This window comes from Carcharhinus amblyrhynchos, chromosome 6, assembly GCF_965287045.1.
Source record: "Carcharhinus amblyrhynchos chromosome 6, sCarAmb.v2.hapA, whole genome shotgun sequence".
NCBI lineage: Eukaryota > Metazoa > Chordata > Chondrichthyes > Carcharhiniformes > Carcharhinidae > Carcharhinus > Carcharhinus amblyrhynchos.
The window spans coordinates 10,406,768-10,427,735 of NC_137329.1; the positions used below are offsets into that span (position 1 = coordinate 10,406,768).

Sequence of the window (20,968 nt, forward strand, 5' to 3'; positions counted from 1 at the left end):
GTCCAGAGGCTGCCTGAGAGTCTGTTTCTTTATGAGACACTCTCCTCATTTGACCCCAAGGCTGCCGGAGCAGCAGGCTGAACATTTCGAAAATAGTCTCTGTGTTCTCAGAATCTGAGTGTTCTATTATAGAGGTTATGGAAACCAGTGCGTGGTCAATGGTAAACTGGAGTGCCGACAACAATTCACCCGCTGGCAGTTGTGCAGAGCTAGCTAACACCCTCCTCCATACTTCATGAGATCCTGCCAAGTGTTTTCATGCAGGCAGTGGTGGCTCATGTAGTCTAATCCAGTCACCAGTCTCCCTTCATAAAGAACGACAGACTTATATTTGACCTTCGGATAACACAGAACATTTTATGGACAATGATGTTTCTTTTGAAGTGCTGCAATCGCTACAAAAGCATTATATGCACAGCAAGATCCCACAAACAGCATTCTAACAATCAGATAATTTGGTTTAGTGATTGATTGAGGGTTACATATTAGTCAGGATCCCAGGAGCAACTCCCTTGTTCTTTCTCAAAAGACTGCCACGTTTTTATTTATGAATGGGCAGCAGGGTGGCACAGTGGTCAGCACTGTTGCCTCACAGCGCCAGGGACTTGGGTTTGATTCCCGGCTAGGGTCACTGTCTGCGTGGATTTTGCAAGTCCTCTCTGTATCTGCATGGGTTTCCTCCCACAGTCCAAAGATGTGTGAGTTAGGTGGATTGGCCATGCTCAATTGACCCTAGTGTCAGGGGACCAGTTTGGGTAAATGCACGGGCTAATAGGGAGAGGGCCTGCGTGGGATAGTGGTCGGTGCAGATTCAATGGGCCGAATAGCCTCCTTCTGCACAGTGGGACTCTATGATTCTATAAATGTCTACCTGAAAGTCTGAGGTTAATCCAGATTTTTTTGTGCTCATGTCTTTGGAATAGGATTTGATCCCACAACCTTCCAATTCAGAAGCAACAAATTTACCAATTCCCCAAAGGGTAAAGCAGTAAAACTTGGAAATGATGGGTACTGGTCTGAACCGGAGTTCTATTTGAAGGCACGCAGGACCAGTTTGAACCATTACCAGTCATTTCTAAGGTTAAGTGGTTTATCATTCCAGGAATTGGAATTAATACTTTTAAAATGCTGTAAAGTCTTTTGGCTAAGATCAAGCGTTAGATCAAGTCTACAACAGGTACAATGTCATAGGAACATAGCAACAGGAATAGGCCATTCAGCCCATCGAGCCTGCTCCACCATTCAATGAGATTATGGCTGATCTGTGGCATAACTCCATGTACCTGCCATTGGCCCGTACTCCTTAATACCTTTACTGAACAAAAAATTATCGATCAAATTCACCTCCTTGTTTGTTCCGAAAACCAATTCAAATTGAATCCAATTCAAGGACATACAAAATTCAAGCTGGCAAGACTTTGGGATGGAATTTTCCACGTGATCAGCTAGCAACTGATCGAGCATCAACTGCCTTATGTACAAGAGAGTTCAGAACCTCTCCCACCCTTTGTGTGTAGAAGTGCTTCCTAACATCTCTTCTGGCCCTAATTTTAGACAATGTCCCCTCATTCTAGAATCACCAACCGGTGGAAGAAGTTTATTTTTATCTACCCTGTCTTTTCCTGTTAGCATCCTGATGACTCTGATCAGGTCACACCTTAACCATATAAATTCTAGAGAAAACAGGTTTAGTGCCATCTCATAATTAAACCCCTTAAGTCCAGATTAAACCCCCAGGACTGGGATTTTCTGGCTGTGCTTGCCCCAAGACCAGAAAATCTCACGCACGTTCAACGGACCTTTGCATGGTCCATTCTGTCCAAACCATGCCCCCCCTCCAAACCCCTCCCCACCTCCCTCCATCCACTACAAGCCACATGAAAAATTCCATCCCAAAGTCTTGTCAACTTGAATTTTGTATGTCCGTGAATTGGATTCAATTTGAATTGGTTTTTGGAACAAACAAGGAAAATGTAGGCATGCCCTGTCCACTTTGCACGTTGTCTTTGTAATTTTAAGAATGGAACAAGGGAGGCACAGCTAGCTAAGCATCCCAAAGCAACTTAGTAGAGGCAGAAATCACATTGGCTTATCAAGCAGAAGACTCTTATTCCTCCAACCATTGCACAATGATTATTGCAATGCTACCTCCTCACTCTCACTATTAAACAGAAAGAATAATAGACATGGAATGGATACTAAATGCTAAAAACTTCATCAAAAGCAGGAAGAAATAAAAAAATTTGCACTCGCTACCTCAGAACATTCCAGAGCACCTTCTTGGACCTTGAACGTGTGATTATTTTGTTTTTTGTGGTGAAGAACTCAAACTCAAGGACTTAGATATAAAAATCCAAAAAAGTGAAGGGTGTGTTGATAAAACCATAAAAGGGGAACAGAACTGTTGCAAGATTTCATAAATTCAGAGATTTGGATTCCTGTCTGATGTTGTCAATAACTGTCAGACTTGTTATCACATTCCCTGCTCAAGTGACCAGGCTACTGTGGGAGTTATAATGTATAATATCTACCTGAAAATTAGCAAGGGTTACCAGGGCGGATGATAATTCCTGCAGAAACTTGGAGTAACTGCACTTATTCACTGAATAACATAGCCATCTGTTGCTGAGTCTAAATTGTAGCGGGTATTAATGTAAAATGTGTAACCTTGCAGTTTTTTCACCCACTTCAATCTGCTGGGGCACATCTTCATTCAAGCTGCTGTATCCCTCGACATTTCTATTTGTTTTTTTTGGCTGCCTTCTTCTGTAAACTTCTGAAACTCTAACACTCAAGAGGTAACTTTACAAAGCGATACCCCTAGTATGTATCCTCACTTACGAGCCATTACAGGAGCTTAGGCTTCCATGATTTCTGTTCATTCAGAAAAGCACGGAGAAGTCACACCAGAATTCCTGATAGGGTCCAACACGTCTTGCACTAACCTCAGCATCTTTCCCAGGCCCACACAGCCCTGCCTGCCCGCCCAATCCCTGTAACCCCGAGTCCACTTTAGCTGCACAATCTGGGACACTAAGGGGCAATTTAACATGGCCAACTGCACACCTTTGGTCTGTGGGAGGAAATTGGGGCACCCGGAGGAAACCCATGCAGACACGGGGAGAACATGCAATCTCCACACAGGCAGTCACCTGCGGCCAGAATTGAACCTGGGTCCCTGGCACTGTGAGGCTGTAGTGCTAACCATTGTGCCATCATGAGGCACTGTCGACAAAGGCTGCAAATAGATTTGATGCTATCCAGAGGCATTCAGATGTTTTTATTGCTACTGTTCACTCAAATGCAATTTTTCTCTTCCTCCATTAATTTTTCCTTGGATCAATTGCAATTTCACCCGTTGCTGTGATGATAATAAATTTACATCAGAGAATTGGGTACTGTTAACATTTGACTTTTTAAGTGCGATTGATGCCAATTATGCACAAATAAGGTGATAAAAATGAAATATTTGTCACTTACGCGACTTACAATCTGGGCAATCGGGAGTAATTGAGAGTTTCTGAAACTGTGGCATTAGATGTCTTTAAAAACTTTATTTATTTATTCATTAGTGTCACAAGTAGGTTTACATCAACACTGCCATGATGTTACTGTAAAAACCTCCTAGTTGCTGCACTCCGGCGCCTGCTCGGGTACACTGAGGGAGAATTTAGCATGGCCAATCCACCTAGCCAGCACGTCTTTCAGACTATGGGTGGAAACTGGAATGCCTGAAGGAAATCCATGCAGACATGGGGAGAACATGCAGACTCTGCACAAATGGTGACCCAACCTGGGAATCAATCTCAGGTCCCTGGCACTGTGAGGAAGAAGTGCTAACCACTGTGCCACTCTGCTGCCCTCAACTTCACCTATTTCAGCAATATCTAAGCCAGTTAAACAAACAAAATCAGCTTTGAAATAGTCCCTTTCCTCCCTGCTGCTGCATCAGAAGTTGCTGGAGCATTATGTATATAGTTATCAAAGTAAGGTGTAAGAACAACCACAAGTAGGCTTCTTAACTTGAGCACTGGCAGATCCCACAAGCAGATCCGAGACTGCTCCATTGGGTCCAATCATGGGGCGGCACAGTAGCACAGTGGTTAGCACGGCTGCTTCACAGCTCCAGGGTCCTGGGTTCGATTCCCGGCTTGGGTCACTGTCTATGTGGAGTTTGCACATTCTCCTCGTGTCTGCGTGGGTTTCCTCTGGGTGCTCCGGTTTCCTCCCACACTGCAAAGATGTGCGGGTTAGGTTGATTGGCCATGCTAAGAAATTGCCCCTTGGTGTCCCGGGATGTGTAGGTTAGAGGGGATTAGTGGGTATAATATGGGGGGTGGAGCGTGGGTGGGATTGTGTTCGGTGCAGACTCAATGGGCCAAAGGGTCTCTTTCTGCACTGTCGGGTTCTATCTTCTCATCCTGGGAGGAGCTACCTTACTTCAGGGGTCACATGACTGATACTCTTAAAGGGGCAGTACACATCCATACACAACCCCAAACATGGGAGGTCACAGGGAGCACCAGCAAATGTGAAGCATTTCTTTCACATGTAAGTTCACCTGATCCTAAGCTTTTAGATAGGTTCCAGTTGTGGCTCAATTAGTAGCCCTCTCCCCTCTGATTCACAATGATCTGGACTGAAGTCCTACTTGTGGGCTCAAGTGCAAAATCAAGGCTGTTCTTCCACTGCGGTATGGAGGAGAGCCTGGGGTTAACAGTGTGCCATCTTCCTTATGAGATGTTAAACCAAGACCCTGATTCCCCTTCCAGTGGGAGTGAAAGAACTGCAGCAAAAACCTCCGACCTCACCCACGGCTAGGATTCTCCAGTGCAGTGAATGGACTTTTGGCTGAGCACCAAATTCTCCATTCTCGCTATAAATAGGTCACGTACAGTCAAGACTGGAGAATCCTGCCCCTGATTGCATTATTTCACGGAAGCCCACGGGATTTTATTCCTTTCAGTGAGCTGGCCAATATTTACCCCTTAATGGACACTGTAAAACAGTTAATGCTTGGTCATTAACACATTGCTGTTTGTGGGAGTTTGCTGTGTGCAAATTGGTTGCCGTGTTTCCCTACATCATGCCTTACAAAGCATTTCATTGGTTGCAAACCACATGGTGATGTCCGGTGGTTTGTGCAAAGTGTTAGAACATAGAACATAGAACACTACAGCACAAACAGGCCCTTCGGCCCACAAGTTGCGCCGATCACATCACCCACCAACCTACAGACCTATCTATAACCCTCAATCTCATTAAACCCCATATACTCATCCAGAAGTCTTTTAAAAGACCCCAGCGAGTTCGCCTCCACCACCACTGACGGCAGCCGATTCCATTCACTCACCACCCTCTGAGTGAAAAACTTACCCCTAACATCACTTCTGAACCTCCCTCCCCGCACCTTAAATCTGTGTCCTCACGTAGCGACCATTTCAACCCGGGGAAATAGCCTCTGAGAGTCCACCCTATCCATTCCTCTCAACATTTTGTAAACTTCTATCAGGTCGCCTCTCAACCTTCGTCTCTCCAGGGAAAAGAGTCCCAGCTCCCTCAACCTAACTTCATAAGGCATGCCTCCCAGTCCAGGCAACATCCTTGTAAATCTCCTCTGCACCCTTTCAATAGCTTCTACATCTTTCCTATAGTGAGGCGACCAGAATTGCGCACAATACTCTAAATGAGGCCTGACAAGGGTCTTATAAAGTTGCAGCATTACCTCCCGACTCCTAAACTCAATCCCTCGATTAATGAAGGCCAGTACACCATACGCCTTCTTGACCACCTCCTCCACCTGCGAGGCCGATTTAAGAGTCCTGTGGACCCGGACCCCAAGATCCTTCTGCTCCTCAACACTACTCAGACTTCTGCCCTTGATAGTGTACTCGTTCATCCCGTTGGTTCTGCCAAAATGGACGACTACACATTTATCCGCGTTGAAGTCCATCTGCCACTTCTCCGCCCAGTCCTGCATCCTATCTATGTCCTGCTGCAACTTTTGCCATCCTTCCAGATCATCCACAACACCACCGACCTTCGTGTCATCAGCGAACTTACTTACCCATCCCTCCACTTCCTCATCCAGGTCATTTATGAAAATGACAAACAACAAGGGTCCCAGAACAGATCCTTGAGGCACTCCGCTGGTGACTGACCTCCATTCAGAAAAAGCCCCATCCACAACCACTCTCTGCCTTCTGCAGGCAAGCCAGTTCTGGATCCACAAGGCCAAAGGCCCTTGGATCCCATGCCCTCTCACCTTCTCATGAAGGTGAGAGGGCATATAAGTGTAAGTGTTATATAAGTGTAAGTCTTTCTTTCTACCCCACCAATCTTTTTGGCAAATCAAATAAACTGAGAGACAAAGTAAAAGAGTCAGCCCCTTAAAGGGGAGTGAGGGGGGGGGGGTGTTGTGAAACTGCCCACAATCAAAGTGTAAAGGAAACTTAAACCATCAAACCAAAATGGGATTAAAGAGATCAATAATAAACCCCAGTCCCTGCGTTACCCAATGGGCATGGAAGGTCTCAATGGCACAGGTGGACCCCGCGCGTTCCTTCTCCAGGGACACCAGCCACAAATGTAACCACGGTAGAGATGCAGACAGTCGGGTCGGATGACCCCCTCGGTCACCCGCTGCCTGGACCTGTTTATGACGCGTTTGGCCAGACCCAGGAGCAGGTTCACGAAAGGACCTGCTTCTTCCCTGCCCGCCTCTGCACCGGGTACCCATAGATCAGGGGCGTGGGACTGAAGTGCAAACCAAGCAGGAGCAAAATGTTTTTCAGGTTACAGAAATGGAAGTGCGATTTTTCTTTAGGTCTATCAATCAAAGTCCAATTCAAAGTCTCAACCAGTGAGACATTACAGATCCAAGTTGACAAGACGCGCTTCCTGTCTTGGGCTTGATCTACATGATCCAAGCTGATTGGAACAGGTATTGCAACCCCTCTAGAGCTTGATCTCATTTGCATCTCAGCCAAAAGGGCTAGATGCCATTTTAAAAATTGCTTCAAATGAAGCCTAAGTGTAACCTCATTGACTTCTATCAAACCCAAGACAGCAAAACTATACGTGATCTTAGCCAAAAGGCTGGGAGTGCAATTAATGTAGATGTACATGGTCCACATGCTCCACAAGGATCTGCAACTAAACTTTTGGGTTTTCTTATTCCTTGAATGACTGGATTAAAAGCTCTGCAAAGACTACCCCTTCTCCTGCTTACCTGTCTCCATTCAGTCAAGTAAAAGTAGTCCTGATTGCTGTAAGCTTTTCTCGTCAGCTGGTAATTGACAGAATCCAGGCAGACAAGAACATGGCCCAATTACAACTCTCGATTCACATTGGTGTAACAGCACTTTGCATATGCAATGAATGAAGGTTATAATTTGACATGCTTAAACTTTGATTACTTTAGAGATTTGACTACTTAAACAAGTAATTATGTTGGCAACAGCTACTACAGAAAGCCTAATGCACCTCTTAAACATGGAGCACATCACACTCAGTGCCTTCATGATAACGTAGGACAAAGCAGGAACCAAGCACTGAACAAACATCTCATTTTATTCTCTGCACTGCTGGCCTCGATCACATATATATAGATAAAAAAAACTCATAGGTTTGATCGAAGCAAGTGGGATAATATTTTTACCTATTATTTGACCATACAAACTGCAATGCTTGAAGTATCGCTGAAGTCCACAACTATTAAAGCTCCCCAGGTCCAAACGCTATACTAATGTTAAACGAATGAGATGCCAAGTGTGAAATCAAACTCATTCAGAGCTGAATATTCTATCAATTTTCATCAGTGAACAACTAGAATTTGCAAAAATAAAGTAAAATTTATGCCCCGAAAAGACCATAACATATAGGGGCAGAATTAAACCATTTGGCCCATCGGGTCAGCTCTGTCATTCAATCATGGCTGGTAAATTTCTTAACTCCGTTCTCCTGTCTTTTCATGTAATCTTTGATCCCCTAACCTAGGAGTGGCATGGTGGCACAGTGGTTAGCACAGCTGCCTCACTGCGTCAAGGACCTTGGTTCGATTCCTGGTTTGGGTCGTTGGCCGTACGGAGTCTACACGTCTCCCCTGTGCCTGCGTGGGTTTCTTCCGGGTGCTCCGGTTTCCTCCCACAGTCCAAAAGACCTGCTGGTTTGCATTGGCCATGCTAAATTCTCCCTTAGTGTACCCAAACAGGTGCCAAATGTGGTGACGAGTGGGTTTTCACAGTAACTTTATTGCAGTGTTCATATAAGCCTACTTGTGACACTAATAAATAAACTTTAAAATTTTAATCAAGAACTTATCAATCTCTGTCTTAAATGCACTCAATGACTTGGCCTCCACAATCTTTCATGGCAACGAATTCCAGAGTCACCACCTGAAAAAGTACCCTCTCATCTTGGTTCTAAGGATCGTCTCTTTACTCTGAGGCTGTGCCCTCAGATCCTACTCTTTCCTACAAATGGAAACATTTCCCCCACGTCCATTCTATCCAAGCCTCTCAGTATTCCGTAGGTTTCAATGAGATCTCCCCTCATCCTTCTAAACTCCATTGAGTACAGACCTAGAGTCCTCAAATGCTCCTCATAAGTCAAGCTTTTCATTCCTGGGGTCATTCCCAAGAACCTCCTCTGGGCCCTTTCCAGAGTCAGCACATCCTTCCTTAGATACAGGGCCCAAAAATATCAGCTAGATGGAATAAAGTAATTGGAGTGCAGTTTCTCACAAAACCAAACATGAAAGAGAGCATTTTATAACATTGTAAATCTCAATCCCTTTCCGTGTAGCCTATAAATCATAGAAACCCCACAGTGCAAAAGGGGGCCATCAAGTCTACACTGACAACAGTCCCACCTAGGCCTCATCTCTGTAACCCCACATATTTACCCCGCTAATCCCTCTAACCTACGCATCGTGGGACACTAAGGAGAAATTCAACATGGCCAAAGCACCTAACCCATACATCTTTGGACTGTGGGAGGAAACCAAAGCACCCGGAGGAAACTCACACAGACACGGGGAGAAAGTGCAAACTCCACACAGGCAGCGACCCGAGCCGGGAATCGAACCCAGGTCCACGGAGCTGTGTGGCAGCAAAAATATTCAATTTTGCACAAGATGGCTGAGTGACGCTCGTTAACTTTCAAACTTGAACTAAATTGGGAAGAGTTGAGGTAAGGCACAGTACAGTATATCACAGTTCCATCACAGCGAGACAGCTAGTTGCGATTCAGCACTCAATCATGACTGCTCTGAGAAGCTTTCTTCCTCCTCCTCAGGCTGATACTCGTACCCTTAGGAAACCGAACACAGCTGAACAGATTCTTACCTCTTGCTGTAAATCTTTTATCAGCTTGCTCTTCCTTTCCACCTCTGCCTTTAAGAAGTTGATCTGTAATGGCAGCAGATCTGTAATATTAAGTTACAGAGCACCAGAAACTACAACGTTGCGTAGAACAGGCAAAGTTGTTTTATGAGCATGAAGAGCAGTACTTCTTACACTTTTGGGCGCCACAGAGACAGAAAATGAAGAGAAGCGTTACGCCTGACACAGCTTACCCCAGCCTGCTGCTTTTCTGCTTTCGATGCTGCCTCATTGATCTGCTTTTGAAGGCTTTCCTGCAGCGATTTCATTTCATCTCTGATTAAAAAGAAAGAGCTGATGTCTCTAAATACCGTCTGCATTGTGAGGAATCTTTTTGCAAACTGAACATTGTCCCGTTTTAACCATTGAGAGCTACAGTTTGAAATAAATCACTGAATACAAAACGTGTCCTGGCACATCTTTAGGCTCCTCTGGGTTTTTGGAGCCCTTTCCTTCGGGCGATTAGACAGAATTTGCACCACAGGCAGATGGAGAAAGATCATGTCTGATGTGGGGGGGGGGGCAGGTGCCATTGAGAATGGAGTAATGGAAGGATGGTACACAAGGCAACGCAAGTGAAGGGCAAGTGGTGGAATGTGGACATGCAGAAGGCTGAAACGATAAATCAGGGGTAAATCCAGACAGCGATTTCAAAATAAGAAGAAGGCGTAGCTGAAACAAAAAAAAAAGAATTTTTTTAAAACCAAAACAGAAAGTACTGGAAAATCTCAGCAGGTCTGGCAGCATCTGTCAGGAGAGGAAAGAGCTGATGTTTCCAGTCCAGGTGACCCTTTTAGCTTTGACAAAGGCTCATCTGGGCTTGAAACGTCAGCTCTTTTCTCTCCTTACAGATCTCGCCAGACCTGCTGAGATTTTCCCGTACTTTCTCTTTTGGATTTAGATTCCAGCATCCACAGTCATTTGCCTTTATCTGATTTTTTTTTGTTTATTCATGTCACAAGTTGGCTTACACTAACACTGCAATGGAGTTACTAAGAAAATCCTCTAGTCGCCACACTCCGGCGCCTGTTCGGGTACACTGAGGGAGAATTTCGCATGGCCAGTGCCCCTAACCAGCATGCCTTTTGGCCTGTGGGAGAAAACCAGAAAACTCAGAGGAAGCCCACGCAGACATGGGGAGAACATACAGTCTCCACAAAGGCAGTCACCCAAGTCAGGAATTGAACCTGAGTCCCTGGCGCTGTGAGGCAGCAGTGCTAACCACTGTGCTGCCAAAGAGTCAGCAAAACTAATGGAATGCTAAATTAAGAAATAACCATAACAAGAGAGGAAGGCAATCGGGTATAGAGCTGGATCACTGTTGTCTATTTAATGTCTTATAACTATGCAGAGATAACGCTGATTTCTACATGTGTAACACATTTTATTCAGTGCTTTCCATGCCTACAGCTGTGCCTTTCCAATTGTAACTTCCAGCTTTCCAGTAACCTCTACAGTGTGTTTACTTCCCCCTAAGCCCACATCCAGGCTTAGCTAAACAAGCAGTGTGAGCATCAATTGTTAGCAGCCTCACACCATCAAACAGAGAGCAACCCAACACTGCAGGGATGACTGGCTGACAGTGCTCATTCTGTGCTGTAAACCTTTCGGGTCTCGTAAGAAGAAAGCAAGCGGTGCATACAAACTAATGCAACTTGTTTGATACAGAAAATATTAGAGGACATTTTCATGGACATCTGTCTAATTATAGTGGAGTTCTTGAGTGCACTGAATACTGAACACTCAGGCAAGATCCTACAGTGGTCTGATTTTCCCATATTCAATTCCCCCAGGCGATCGCGTTTGTCTGGGCACAGATCCAGGGAAACGTCCTTATCCTTCTCATGGGACTTTTCAGGATGACTTGTGTGTAAATTAGCAGTCGTGTGTTTAATTGATTTATCAACTTCACGTTCAGTCAATCTGTTTTCTTACGTTGTGGGAATAAAACAAGCCAATTGGTCCATTTTAATGTCATGAAGTTGGCCTTATAGCTGCAAAAACAAGTGTGTGAATGTAGCTAGGACAAAAGACAGGTTTATAGGAGCTAATGGATGGGATTTTTCTCCCCCTCGACAGCATGTCTCGCAGTAGTGGGAGGTGGCGCGGTGCTCTCACACGGTGGCATCTTATGGTCTCACCGCTATCAATGGGGGTTTAATACCAAACACACCTGATGCCACTGGGAAACCTGGTTCGGGTTGTGCCATCAGTGGGACAATAAGATCCCATGGGCATAAGCAGCAGCCAGATTCTGATGATCATATGTGATAGCATTCAGCCACAAACAGCATTCCAACCATCAGGGAGATTCTAATGACAGTTTATGTACACTTTAGTACAATGACGCAATACTTGGGCAAGAATCTTGTGGTCTTGCCTGCCATGGGAACTGTCACGAACAGGACAGTGAATTTGTTGGAAAGGTCTGTTAAGCTCGTTGGGAATTTTTGGTACTGGGGGCGACTGGAAAATCCCATCTTGGTCGTTTTACTCAACCATTCAAAATTTTGAAGGCAAGTTGAAACTTTGTAAAAGAAAAGTGTACCTACTTCATAAATTACTAGCACATTTTTGGCCAATGAAATGATTTTGACACCTACAGCCAAAAGCAACTGACTTGGTCTCTCTGCAGACAGAGTTGAAGAATATAAGAAATGGGAGCAGAAGAAGGCAATCTCCTCAAGCCATCGTTTCGTAAAATAATGCCATATCCTTTACTTCATATCCTCTACTGGGCGGCATGGCGGCACAGTGGTTAGCACTGCTGCCTCACAGCGCCAGGGACCCAGGTTCGATTCTGGCCTCGGGTGACTGTCTGCGTGGAGTCTACACATTCTCCCCATGTCTGAGTGAGTTTCCTCCGGGTGCTCCGGTTTCCTCTCACAATCCAAAGATGTGCGAGTTAGGTGGATTGGCCATGCTAAATTGACCCTTGGTGTCAGAGGGACTAGCTAGAGTGAATGCATGGGGTTATGGGGTTAGGGTGAGATTGTGGTCAGTACAGACTCGATGGGTTGAATGGGATTCAGCCTGTATTGTAGAGATTCTGTGATTCGACTCTAATTTCCTATCTTTACAGTGGGGCAGCGAATTGGGTAGGCACCATCCCCTGAGATCCTACACATTGTAAGAAGTCTCACAACCCCAGGTTAAAGTCCAACAGGTTTATTTGGTTGCAAATAAACTGGCTTTCAGAACATTGCTCCTTAGTCAGGTAAGTGGGAGAACTCCCACTGACGAAGGAGCAGCACTCCGAAAGCTAGCGGTGTTCGCTACCAACTAAACCTGTTGGACTTTAACCTGGTGTTGTGAGACTTCTTACAGTGTTTACCCCAGTCCAACGCCAGCATCTCCATATCATCCTACACATTCACAGTGAGGACTAAAGAAACACTGGGGGAGTCTGGTGCCATTGTGGGAGGGAACAGGCAGGAGTTCAAATTCATATTTGAGTGAAGTGATACCATGTCGAAATCAATATGAGTTTGCAGTGCTTTCATTCAGATTTGTCAGTTCTTGTCAATGTTCTGAATATGAAGTATTCTCAGAAGGTAGACATCCATTCAACACACGGCTATTTAAAGAGATCTGAAGTTCAAGAACTGTTCAGCTCATTTTCTTTTGCTGCTGAGAGTGACTAGGTTCAAATCTTTGGCACTCCATGTGTGGGGAGGATTGCGGACAAGGATTTTATTTGAACCATTTCTGTTACCTGCCTCGCTCTCCGAAAATCTGATTTGTCACGCCCGGTGAACGCAAGGATACTGGGCAAGTATCAGAGGGGTTGTATAACCTCACTTAATTTTCCGACTGAGTATCCAGGGCAAATAAATGTTTGTGGAGTTGTCAGAAGCACAGTGATGGTGGAGACTGCTGTATAAGGATCTGGCGTAGAAAGGGTTAATGTGGGACTGGGCCCAATATCGGCCATGGTGTGATATAAAGGAAGACATGGTCTGAGTGCAGAGGACAGTCTTGTACTGGACAGAATTGTACAGAAGCAAGCATGGAGACAGCTCTTAGCTTAGCCCTTACACCGTATACATGTGTATGTTACAAAACTTACTGTTAAACTATGCAAGGCTCAGAACCTCTTCATGACACCCACCAAACTGCACACAACACCTTACAACAGAAACCAGACCTTCATGAGAGTGTTTGTATCAGACGTGCCTGTAGCAAATGACCAGCAGCCAGTCTCCAGGACAACCTCTGCACAGCCAGTTGCTACCAAATACACCACGACCCTGGCTACTGCAAAGGACATCAATAACATCTGACAAACGGCAATCTATTCAAGAATAAAGCAGGGAACTAACTTGTTTGCCTGAACAAACACTTTCTCGTTGGACAGCTACAGAAAGGAAAGGTCCTGAGTTTCTGTTGTCACTGCAGGATTTCCCAAGTTCAAAGCAATATGCATCGTATGTATATTCCTGTGATCCTCTGTACAAAATGCTGTAATTATAGATTCCCAACAGTGCATAAAGAGGCCATTTGGCCCATATTGATAACAATCCCACCCAGGCTCTATCTCTGTAACCCCAAGTACTTACCCTGCTATCACTAAATGGAAATTTAGCATGGCCAATCCTCCTAACCTGTGCATCTTTGGACTTTGGGAGGAAAATCGGAAGACCCGGAGGAAACCCACGCAAACACAAGGACAACGTGCAAACTCTACACAGACAATCATTCCAGGCCGAAATTGAACCCGGGTCCCTAGTGCTATGAGGCAGCAGTGCTAACCACTGTACCACCGTGCCGCCCCACACGTCACAGGTTTGTCGCTGTCCACAATTATTCTGCTGGTAAAATGCTTGTTTTCCTGATTGCTGCTATTACTTCCTTATCCTGCTAAAATCTTCCATTCCTATATTGTTTGGTCATGGAGAAAGAAGTACAAGGCTAGCCCCTTTGAGATTCGGGATGCCCACCACTGGAGGGATGTCCACCACCAGCCTCGCTTAAGGCACAAGTATGGCATCATGTGCACCCATTTCTGAGGTGTTATGTAGAGAAATGAATAACTCTTCATCCATTCTGAAACAGCTGAGGCATTTTAAATGGCTTTTCCTGAGCCTCTGTCCAACAAAACTCAAAAAGTGGTCTGCCTCCTAAAAGTGGGTTAACGGAGCAGACAATGACATCCTTCAACATTTGTTTCCATAACTCAGCGGGTCTGGACGACAGGCCTGTACATCATTAGGCTGCTGGTGTTGTTGCATAGCCAGGAAAGATAATCAGTGCCAGGTATTCGTCAAGTCTTCCTTTCCCTCACACTCTCTAAACACTGCACCGGACGTGCGAGGCCTCTCCATTCACCAGGCAATTTCTCAACTAGGAGAAGGCCATGAATGAGCGGAACTCAAGAGATATTCCCAGGCTGGGGTTTTCCAGCAGCCGGCAGGAATTGGAAGGTGGAAGCAGAACTAGAAACAAAACCTCACACGCTCACAACCACGGAGATCTTGCAGCTGGAGCCCAATTAATGGGCAGCAGACAGGGTGCCTGACCACTCAAAGGCCAGAGTTGAGTTTTTAAGCAGCTATGAGTTATCATTCATGTAGGAGGAGAGGTTGGCACCATGTTTGATGAGCTGTCAGAGTTTCGGCTCGGATGTGAACGTGCTTTGCTTAAGCAATCCACCCAGAAACTATTCTCCGAAGAAACTGGCATGCAGGATTCCAATTACTAGCATCCTGTCCAGCATCCAGTTACCAGTGACTCCTCCACCATTCTGTCTCAAACAATGATCCAAAGAGTACAGGAATGAGGTAGAGAATCTGGTCAACTGGTGCAGCAACAATAATCTCTCTCTCAATGTCAACAAAACGAAGGAAGCGTAGTGGAGGATATGCCACTGTCTATGTCAATGGGGATGAAGTAGAAATGGTCAAGAGCTTTAGGTTTTTAGGTGCCCAGATCGCTAACAACTTGTCCTGGTCCCTCCATGCTAATGCCATAGTTAAGAAAGCCCAACGATGCCTCTACCTTCTCAGGAGACTAAGGAAATTTGGTATGTCTGCTACAACTCTCACCAACTTTTACAGGTGCACCATAGAAGGCTTTCTTTCTGTTGTATCAGAGCTTGGTATGGCTTCTGCTCTGCCCAAGACCACAAGGAACTACAAAGGGTTGTGAATAAAGCCCATTCCATCAGGCAAACCAGCCCCCCACCCATTGACACTGTCTATGCTTTGCACTGCCTTGGCAAAGCAGCCAACATAATCAAGGACTCCATGCAACACAGACATACTCTCTTCCACCTTCTTCCATCAGGAAAAAGATAGATTAGTCTCGGTGGAATTTTTATTATTTAACTGGTTTTCTGCAGTGGAATGGGTGCAGAAATCAATGTGGATAAGCATCTCTCAAACCTTCCTTGTGCCCGTACCTTGGCACCCTCCAAGCAGCCTCTCATGCCGGCCAGATGCTACTGCTTAGTCTCAGCTTCCTTATCTTCTTCCTCAACTGAGCATGCCTCATGCTCAGGAGCCAAGGTCTTCCCCACTCTGCAGACCACCATTATCTCTGTGGCACATTGACGTGTGAACCAGAGCAAACAGAATACCTTAATCTCACCTTGAGGAGACCAATGGCCTGCTCAGTGTTGGCATAGGCTGCCACCAGGGTCATATTGTGGCATTCCTCTGCCTCCGTACCAGGATTCTTCCTTTGGCTTCCTCAGCCATTTCTTCAGTGGGTATTGCATTGTTGGGAAACTATCTGTCCTGGAAGACGCAAGGGGAACTGGAAAGCTGTGGGAGTACTGGAGAATGTAAGTGTTGTAGCTGTTTCCAAGCAAGTGCCTGAGGCAGCTGGTGACTGATGAGTTGCACTTGGAAGGAACGAAATCCCTTCTGGTGAATGAATCATAGAATCCGACAGTGCAGAAAGAGGCCGTTCGGCCCATCGCGTCCGCACCAGCCACAATCCCACCCAGATTCTATCCCTTTAACCTGATGCATTTATCCTAGCTAGTTCCCCTGACACTAAGGGGCAATTTAGCATGACCAATCCAACCATCCTGCACATCCTTGGACTGTGGGAGGAAACAAGAGCTCCCGGAGGAAACCCAAAGTTTGCTATTTCTACCGACTGCTTATGCTGCATACAATCTAACAGATTATTAATTTCAAGAAATGAACTGAGCCACGACAGATCAGCCATGATTTTATTGAATGGCGGGGCAGGCTCGAAGGGCCAGATGGCCTACTCCTGCTCCTATTTCTTATGTTCTTATGTTCTTATGAATCTTATTTTTGACCAGTTTTCTTCACTGTAGCCATCAGTGTCTGCCATGAACTTTCCAATGGGACGAAAAAGATAGTGTACCATACTCTGACAGGGCAGTGACAGAGCTGTTATTTTCCCTGGGTAAGGAATCTAGAATATGAAGACCAAGAGAAGGGGTAGCCTGCTTAGGGCTGAGATTGAGAAATCACAGAACCCCTACAGGGCAGAAGGAAGACATACGGCCCATCAAGTCTACACAAACTCTCTGACAGAGCATCTTACCCAGGCCCACCCCCACCTTATTTCCTTAACACCATGCATTTACCCCACTAATCCCACTAACTTGGATATCTTGGGACTGCGGGAGGAAACCCGACCACCCAGAGGAAACCCACGCAGACACAGAGTGAACATGCAAACTCACATTGACACTCAAGGCCAGAATGGAACCTGGGTCCTTGGCACTGGGAGACTGCAGGGCTAACTAGTGAGCCGTCCTTAAATCTCTTCACGCAGAAAGTAGTGAACCTTTGGAATTCTCTACCAGTGGATTAAGAATGTTCCATCATTGAATGTAGATATCTGATCTCTCAGATTTGTGAGCAAGTGAGAGAGGGGAGGCAAAAGCAGCTGTGATTGTACAGAATGACAGAGTAGGCTCAAATGGCTATACAGTAATCACCATTTCCTTGAATTTCTTATGTTCTTTTGAATTTTAAGTGGTGTTGAGTTTTATTTCATGGGTTAATTAAGATATTCCAATTAAAGCATACAAAAAGATCCTAAACCACAACAATAAAACTTATCCATTATCCAAATCCAAACATTCCTGGATGCTTCATCACTGACTGGCCTGTGACTGGCCTTTAAGTCACGGGTGGATAGGTTTCTGACAGACAGGGGAATTAAGGGTTATGGGGAGAAAGCGGGAAAGTGGAACTGATCCACCTCAGATCAGCCATGATCTTATTGAATGGCGGGGCAGGCTCGAAGGGCTAGATGGCCTACTCCTACTCCTGCTCCTATTTCTTATGTTCTTATGAGATCGCCACACTCTATGAAACCTTGCCCCTGAGACAATCCAGTGAAGGTGCCGAGTCCTTTGGCTTTGTCTGTCCATCTGTCTGTATCAGTTCACAGACTGATGTACTGGATAGCCTCCTGATACAGGCATCAGTCTCTGCCTTGATTCAGAAATTGGCCAACATCCCACATCCCCACTGGGCCCTTGACTAATCAGGGGCTATAAAAATTCAGTGTCACGGTGACCTTGACAGGCACTGGATTCATTTATCTACCGGAGTTCACCTCCTCTGTCGTTGTGGCACATAGATTGGCCACCATCTCTCAGACAGGATCCATCTTCAGCAGCACTGCCACCCTAACATTTACAGGTAACTCATCTGTACATGTCGACTGCACAATACCTTCACCAATTAGCACTGTCCTTCACAGCAGCAGGGACCTGGGATCGATTCCCGGCTTGGAGTCTGTACATTCTCCCTGTGTCTGTGTGGGTTTCCTCCTGGTGCTCCAATTTCCTCCCACACTCCAAAGAGGTGTGGGTTAAGTGCGTTGACCATGCTAAATTACCCCTTAGCGTCAGGAGAACTAGCCAGTGTAAATGTATGGGGTTATAGGGATAGGGCCCAGGCGGGATTGTGGTTGGTGAAGACTTGAATGGCCTCTTTCTGCTCTGTAGGATTCTATGATCTTCACCTTGCTGTCTGCTGGTGGTCTCTTCTCTGATTCCCCATCACCAGGCTGAGCCAGATAGTGGCCAGGAGGTTGCTGCCATCCTGATCCATGTTCTTGCTGCTCCCACCCTCTCAGCTGGAGGCTCCCCCTCAGGAACGAACAATGCACGTGCCACCGGGGCACTGCCACCCGAGTGAGGCAATCATCCAGTAGCTGCTGCAATGCAACCCAACTCAAGTCCCCTCTCAGACACCTGTGCGGTGATCCCCCTGCCAGGGTTACAGTCTCATAAAAAGGCCCCAGTCCCACAGCAATGATAACTCAGCTGCCTTGGGCGAGGCGGGTACATCAGCTGCCATCCTGGTGCCACACTTTCAAAGCTGTTGCGGTTCCCATGACCCCCACCACGTAAACAGTAACAGCAGAAAGACCCATAAATTGGTGGCTTATTGTTTAAATAGCGAGAGGAAATGCCTGTCAATTACTAATTTTGAGAAGGCGAGTGCATCCTTACCTAAATTTAAGATCAGGTGTGATAGCATCACAGGCCCAGCAAGATACCATCCCACATAATTTTGCAACGCCACCACTCTCCCCCAAAATCTCCGTTGCCATCTATTTCAGAGGTGTAATGTCACTGCCCCAGGTAATTCCCCCGCACTGCAGACAGAGTAACAAGATATCGCCTAACTGCGTTTGTGTGAAACGTGAGGAAGAAAATTACAGAAAGAAATCCCACAACACCAGTTTAAAGTCCAAACAGGTTTACTTGTCGCAAAAGCCGCAAGCTTTCGCGTCAGTCTGTCCCTTTGACAAGTGGCTGAACTCCCAGCCACCTGACGAAGGGACAGGCTGTCCCGAAAGCTTGTGGCTTTTGCTACAAATAAATCTGTTTGGACTTTAAACTGGTGTTGTGGGATTTCTTTCTGTTTTACCCCAGTCCAACGCCGGCATCTCCACATCATGAAGAAAATTATCCCACAAGCTGAAGATAAAGGGGAACAGTTAATGTATTCAGTCAACTCACTGATTAATACACTTCAGGATGAGATTACACCAATCATCCAATGGCTTGAATCCAGGTTTACACCATGCACTGACATTAATCTTGTAATGTAAATGTACCATTAGCGTCTCTGAATCCAGGCAATACATACTACTTGACTTCTTCCTTCAAGTAACATTTCACACACATCAAACAGGTTGATGCCATTCATTCTCTGAACATGTTCCAATTGACTAAGCCATGTCACTTGTGAAAGGAAATTAATTCTAAGCTTTCAATTGGAGGGTTTTCCAGCTTCCTATTTGTTGATGCTGACTTCAAGGAGACAACACTGAGGACTAAATTCTCACCGGCGTAGTCTAGTCAGTTCAGCTCATGCACTTGGAAGAACGTTGCCACGCCATTCATCATTTCAAAATTCCTCTGACACTGATTTCTCCTTTTGACATTTTCTTAGAAAACCTTCTACTTAAAATTGTTATTGAGAAAGCCTCGTGGGGTATAAAAGGGTTACTGAGCCACGAAGAATAGAAATAAAAGAGAAGTAGCCCCAGGTGACATAAGGACTGTCATAAGGAAGAATCTTGGCTCAGAAGATAAGGAAATAGAATCAATAGGGGTAGAGCTTAAAATAGCAAGGGTCAGAAATGCTAGTGGGAAGCAGTATATACACGCCCTAAAAGTGGTCATGCCACCAAATAGAACCTTAAGCTAAAATAATTAAACAAAGGCAATGTCATAATTGTGGGAGACGTCAATATTCACATAGACTAGACCAATAAAAATGGCAAAACTGGTCCCATGAATGAATTTGCAAAACACTTTTGCAGGAACTTCCTTGATAAATGTCTCATGGAACCCACCAGGGACAAAACTATTTTACTTCTAACATTGGCAGTGTAAATTACTAATCTCAAAATCTTCTGGGAAAAAAGAACTTGTTGAAGTAACATCTCAGAGTGGTGTCCCATCACCAGATTCTCTTCATTTACAAACTTATCTCTATGTCCAACAGTGCTTCAGCTACAAAGTCAGAATCTGGAGTGTCAGTAGCCCTGACACTCCTCTGTACAGATGAAGCTTCCTCATTGGGCAGACAATCATTACCTCAATCAGGGAGCTCATACTCCAAGAGGCTCATCTCATGGGTTGTGTTGAGGTCATTACAATTCTCATAATGTAACGGGGCACAATGGGACTTTGTATTAACTTTGAGAGTGACATTTTTGAGTTCAAAACAAAAAACTTAAACCTAACCAAAGCCGATTAGATATAAGGGAAAAGCTGACAGAGGGAGATTGGGTAAATAGATTGAAAACAATGACAGTAAGTAAACATTGTTAAATAAAGTCTATTTATTAGTCACAAACAGGCTTGCATTAATACTGCAATGAAGTTACTGTGAAATTCCCCTAGTCACTACACTCCTGCACCTGTTTGGGTCAACGCCCCTAACCAGCATGTCTCGGAGACTGTTGGAGAAAACCAGAGCACCCAGAGGAAACCCACGTAGACACAAGGAGAATATGCAAACTCCACACGTACAGTGATCCAAGCCAGGTCCCTTGCGCTGTGAAGCAGCAATGCTAACTATGTCTCCGATGAGAAATATGAGAAAATATTCAAATGTTTCAATGAA

General features: G+C 45.3%; 1 protein-coding gene across 5 annotated transcripts in view; it reads right to left on the reverse strand.

The window, feature by feature from the left end:
• The window catches only part of luzp2 (leucine zipper protein 2), a 337,695-nt gene that overhangs the window by 139,706 nt on the left and 177,021 nt on the right, over positions 1-20,968 (reverse strand). For 4 of the 5 annotated variants that reach the window (XR_013886774.1, XM_080189886.1, XM_080189885.1 and 1 more), the window contains exons 4-5: positions 9,578-9,659; positions 9,348-9,410 (exon numbers count right to left, since the gene is read on the reverse strand). Coding sequence is in view for 4 of the 5 variants with exons in the window: in XM_080189886.1 (XP_080046012.1) it covers positions 9,348-9,410; positions 9,578-9,659 (145 nt within the window). In the remaining variant the exon portion in view is untranslated. The remainder of the gene's footprint in view (positions 1-9,347; positions 9,411-9,577; positions 9,660-20,968) is intronic. The other variant, XM_080189887.1, reaches the window with a different exon arrangement.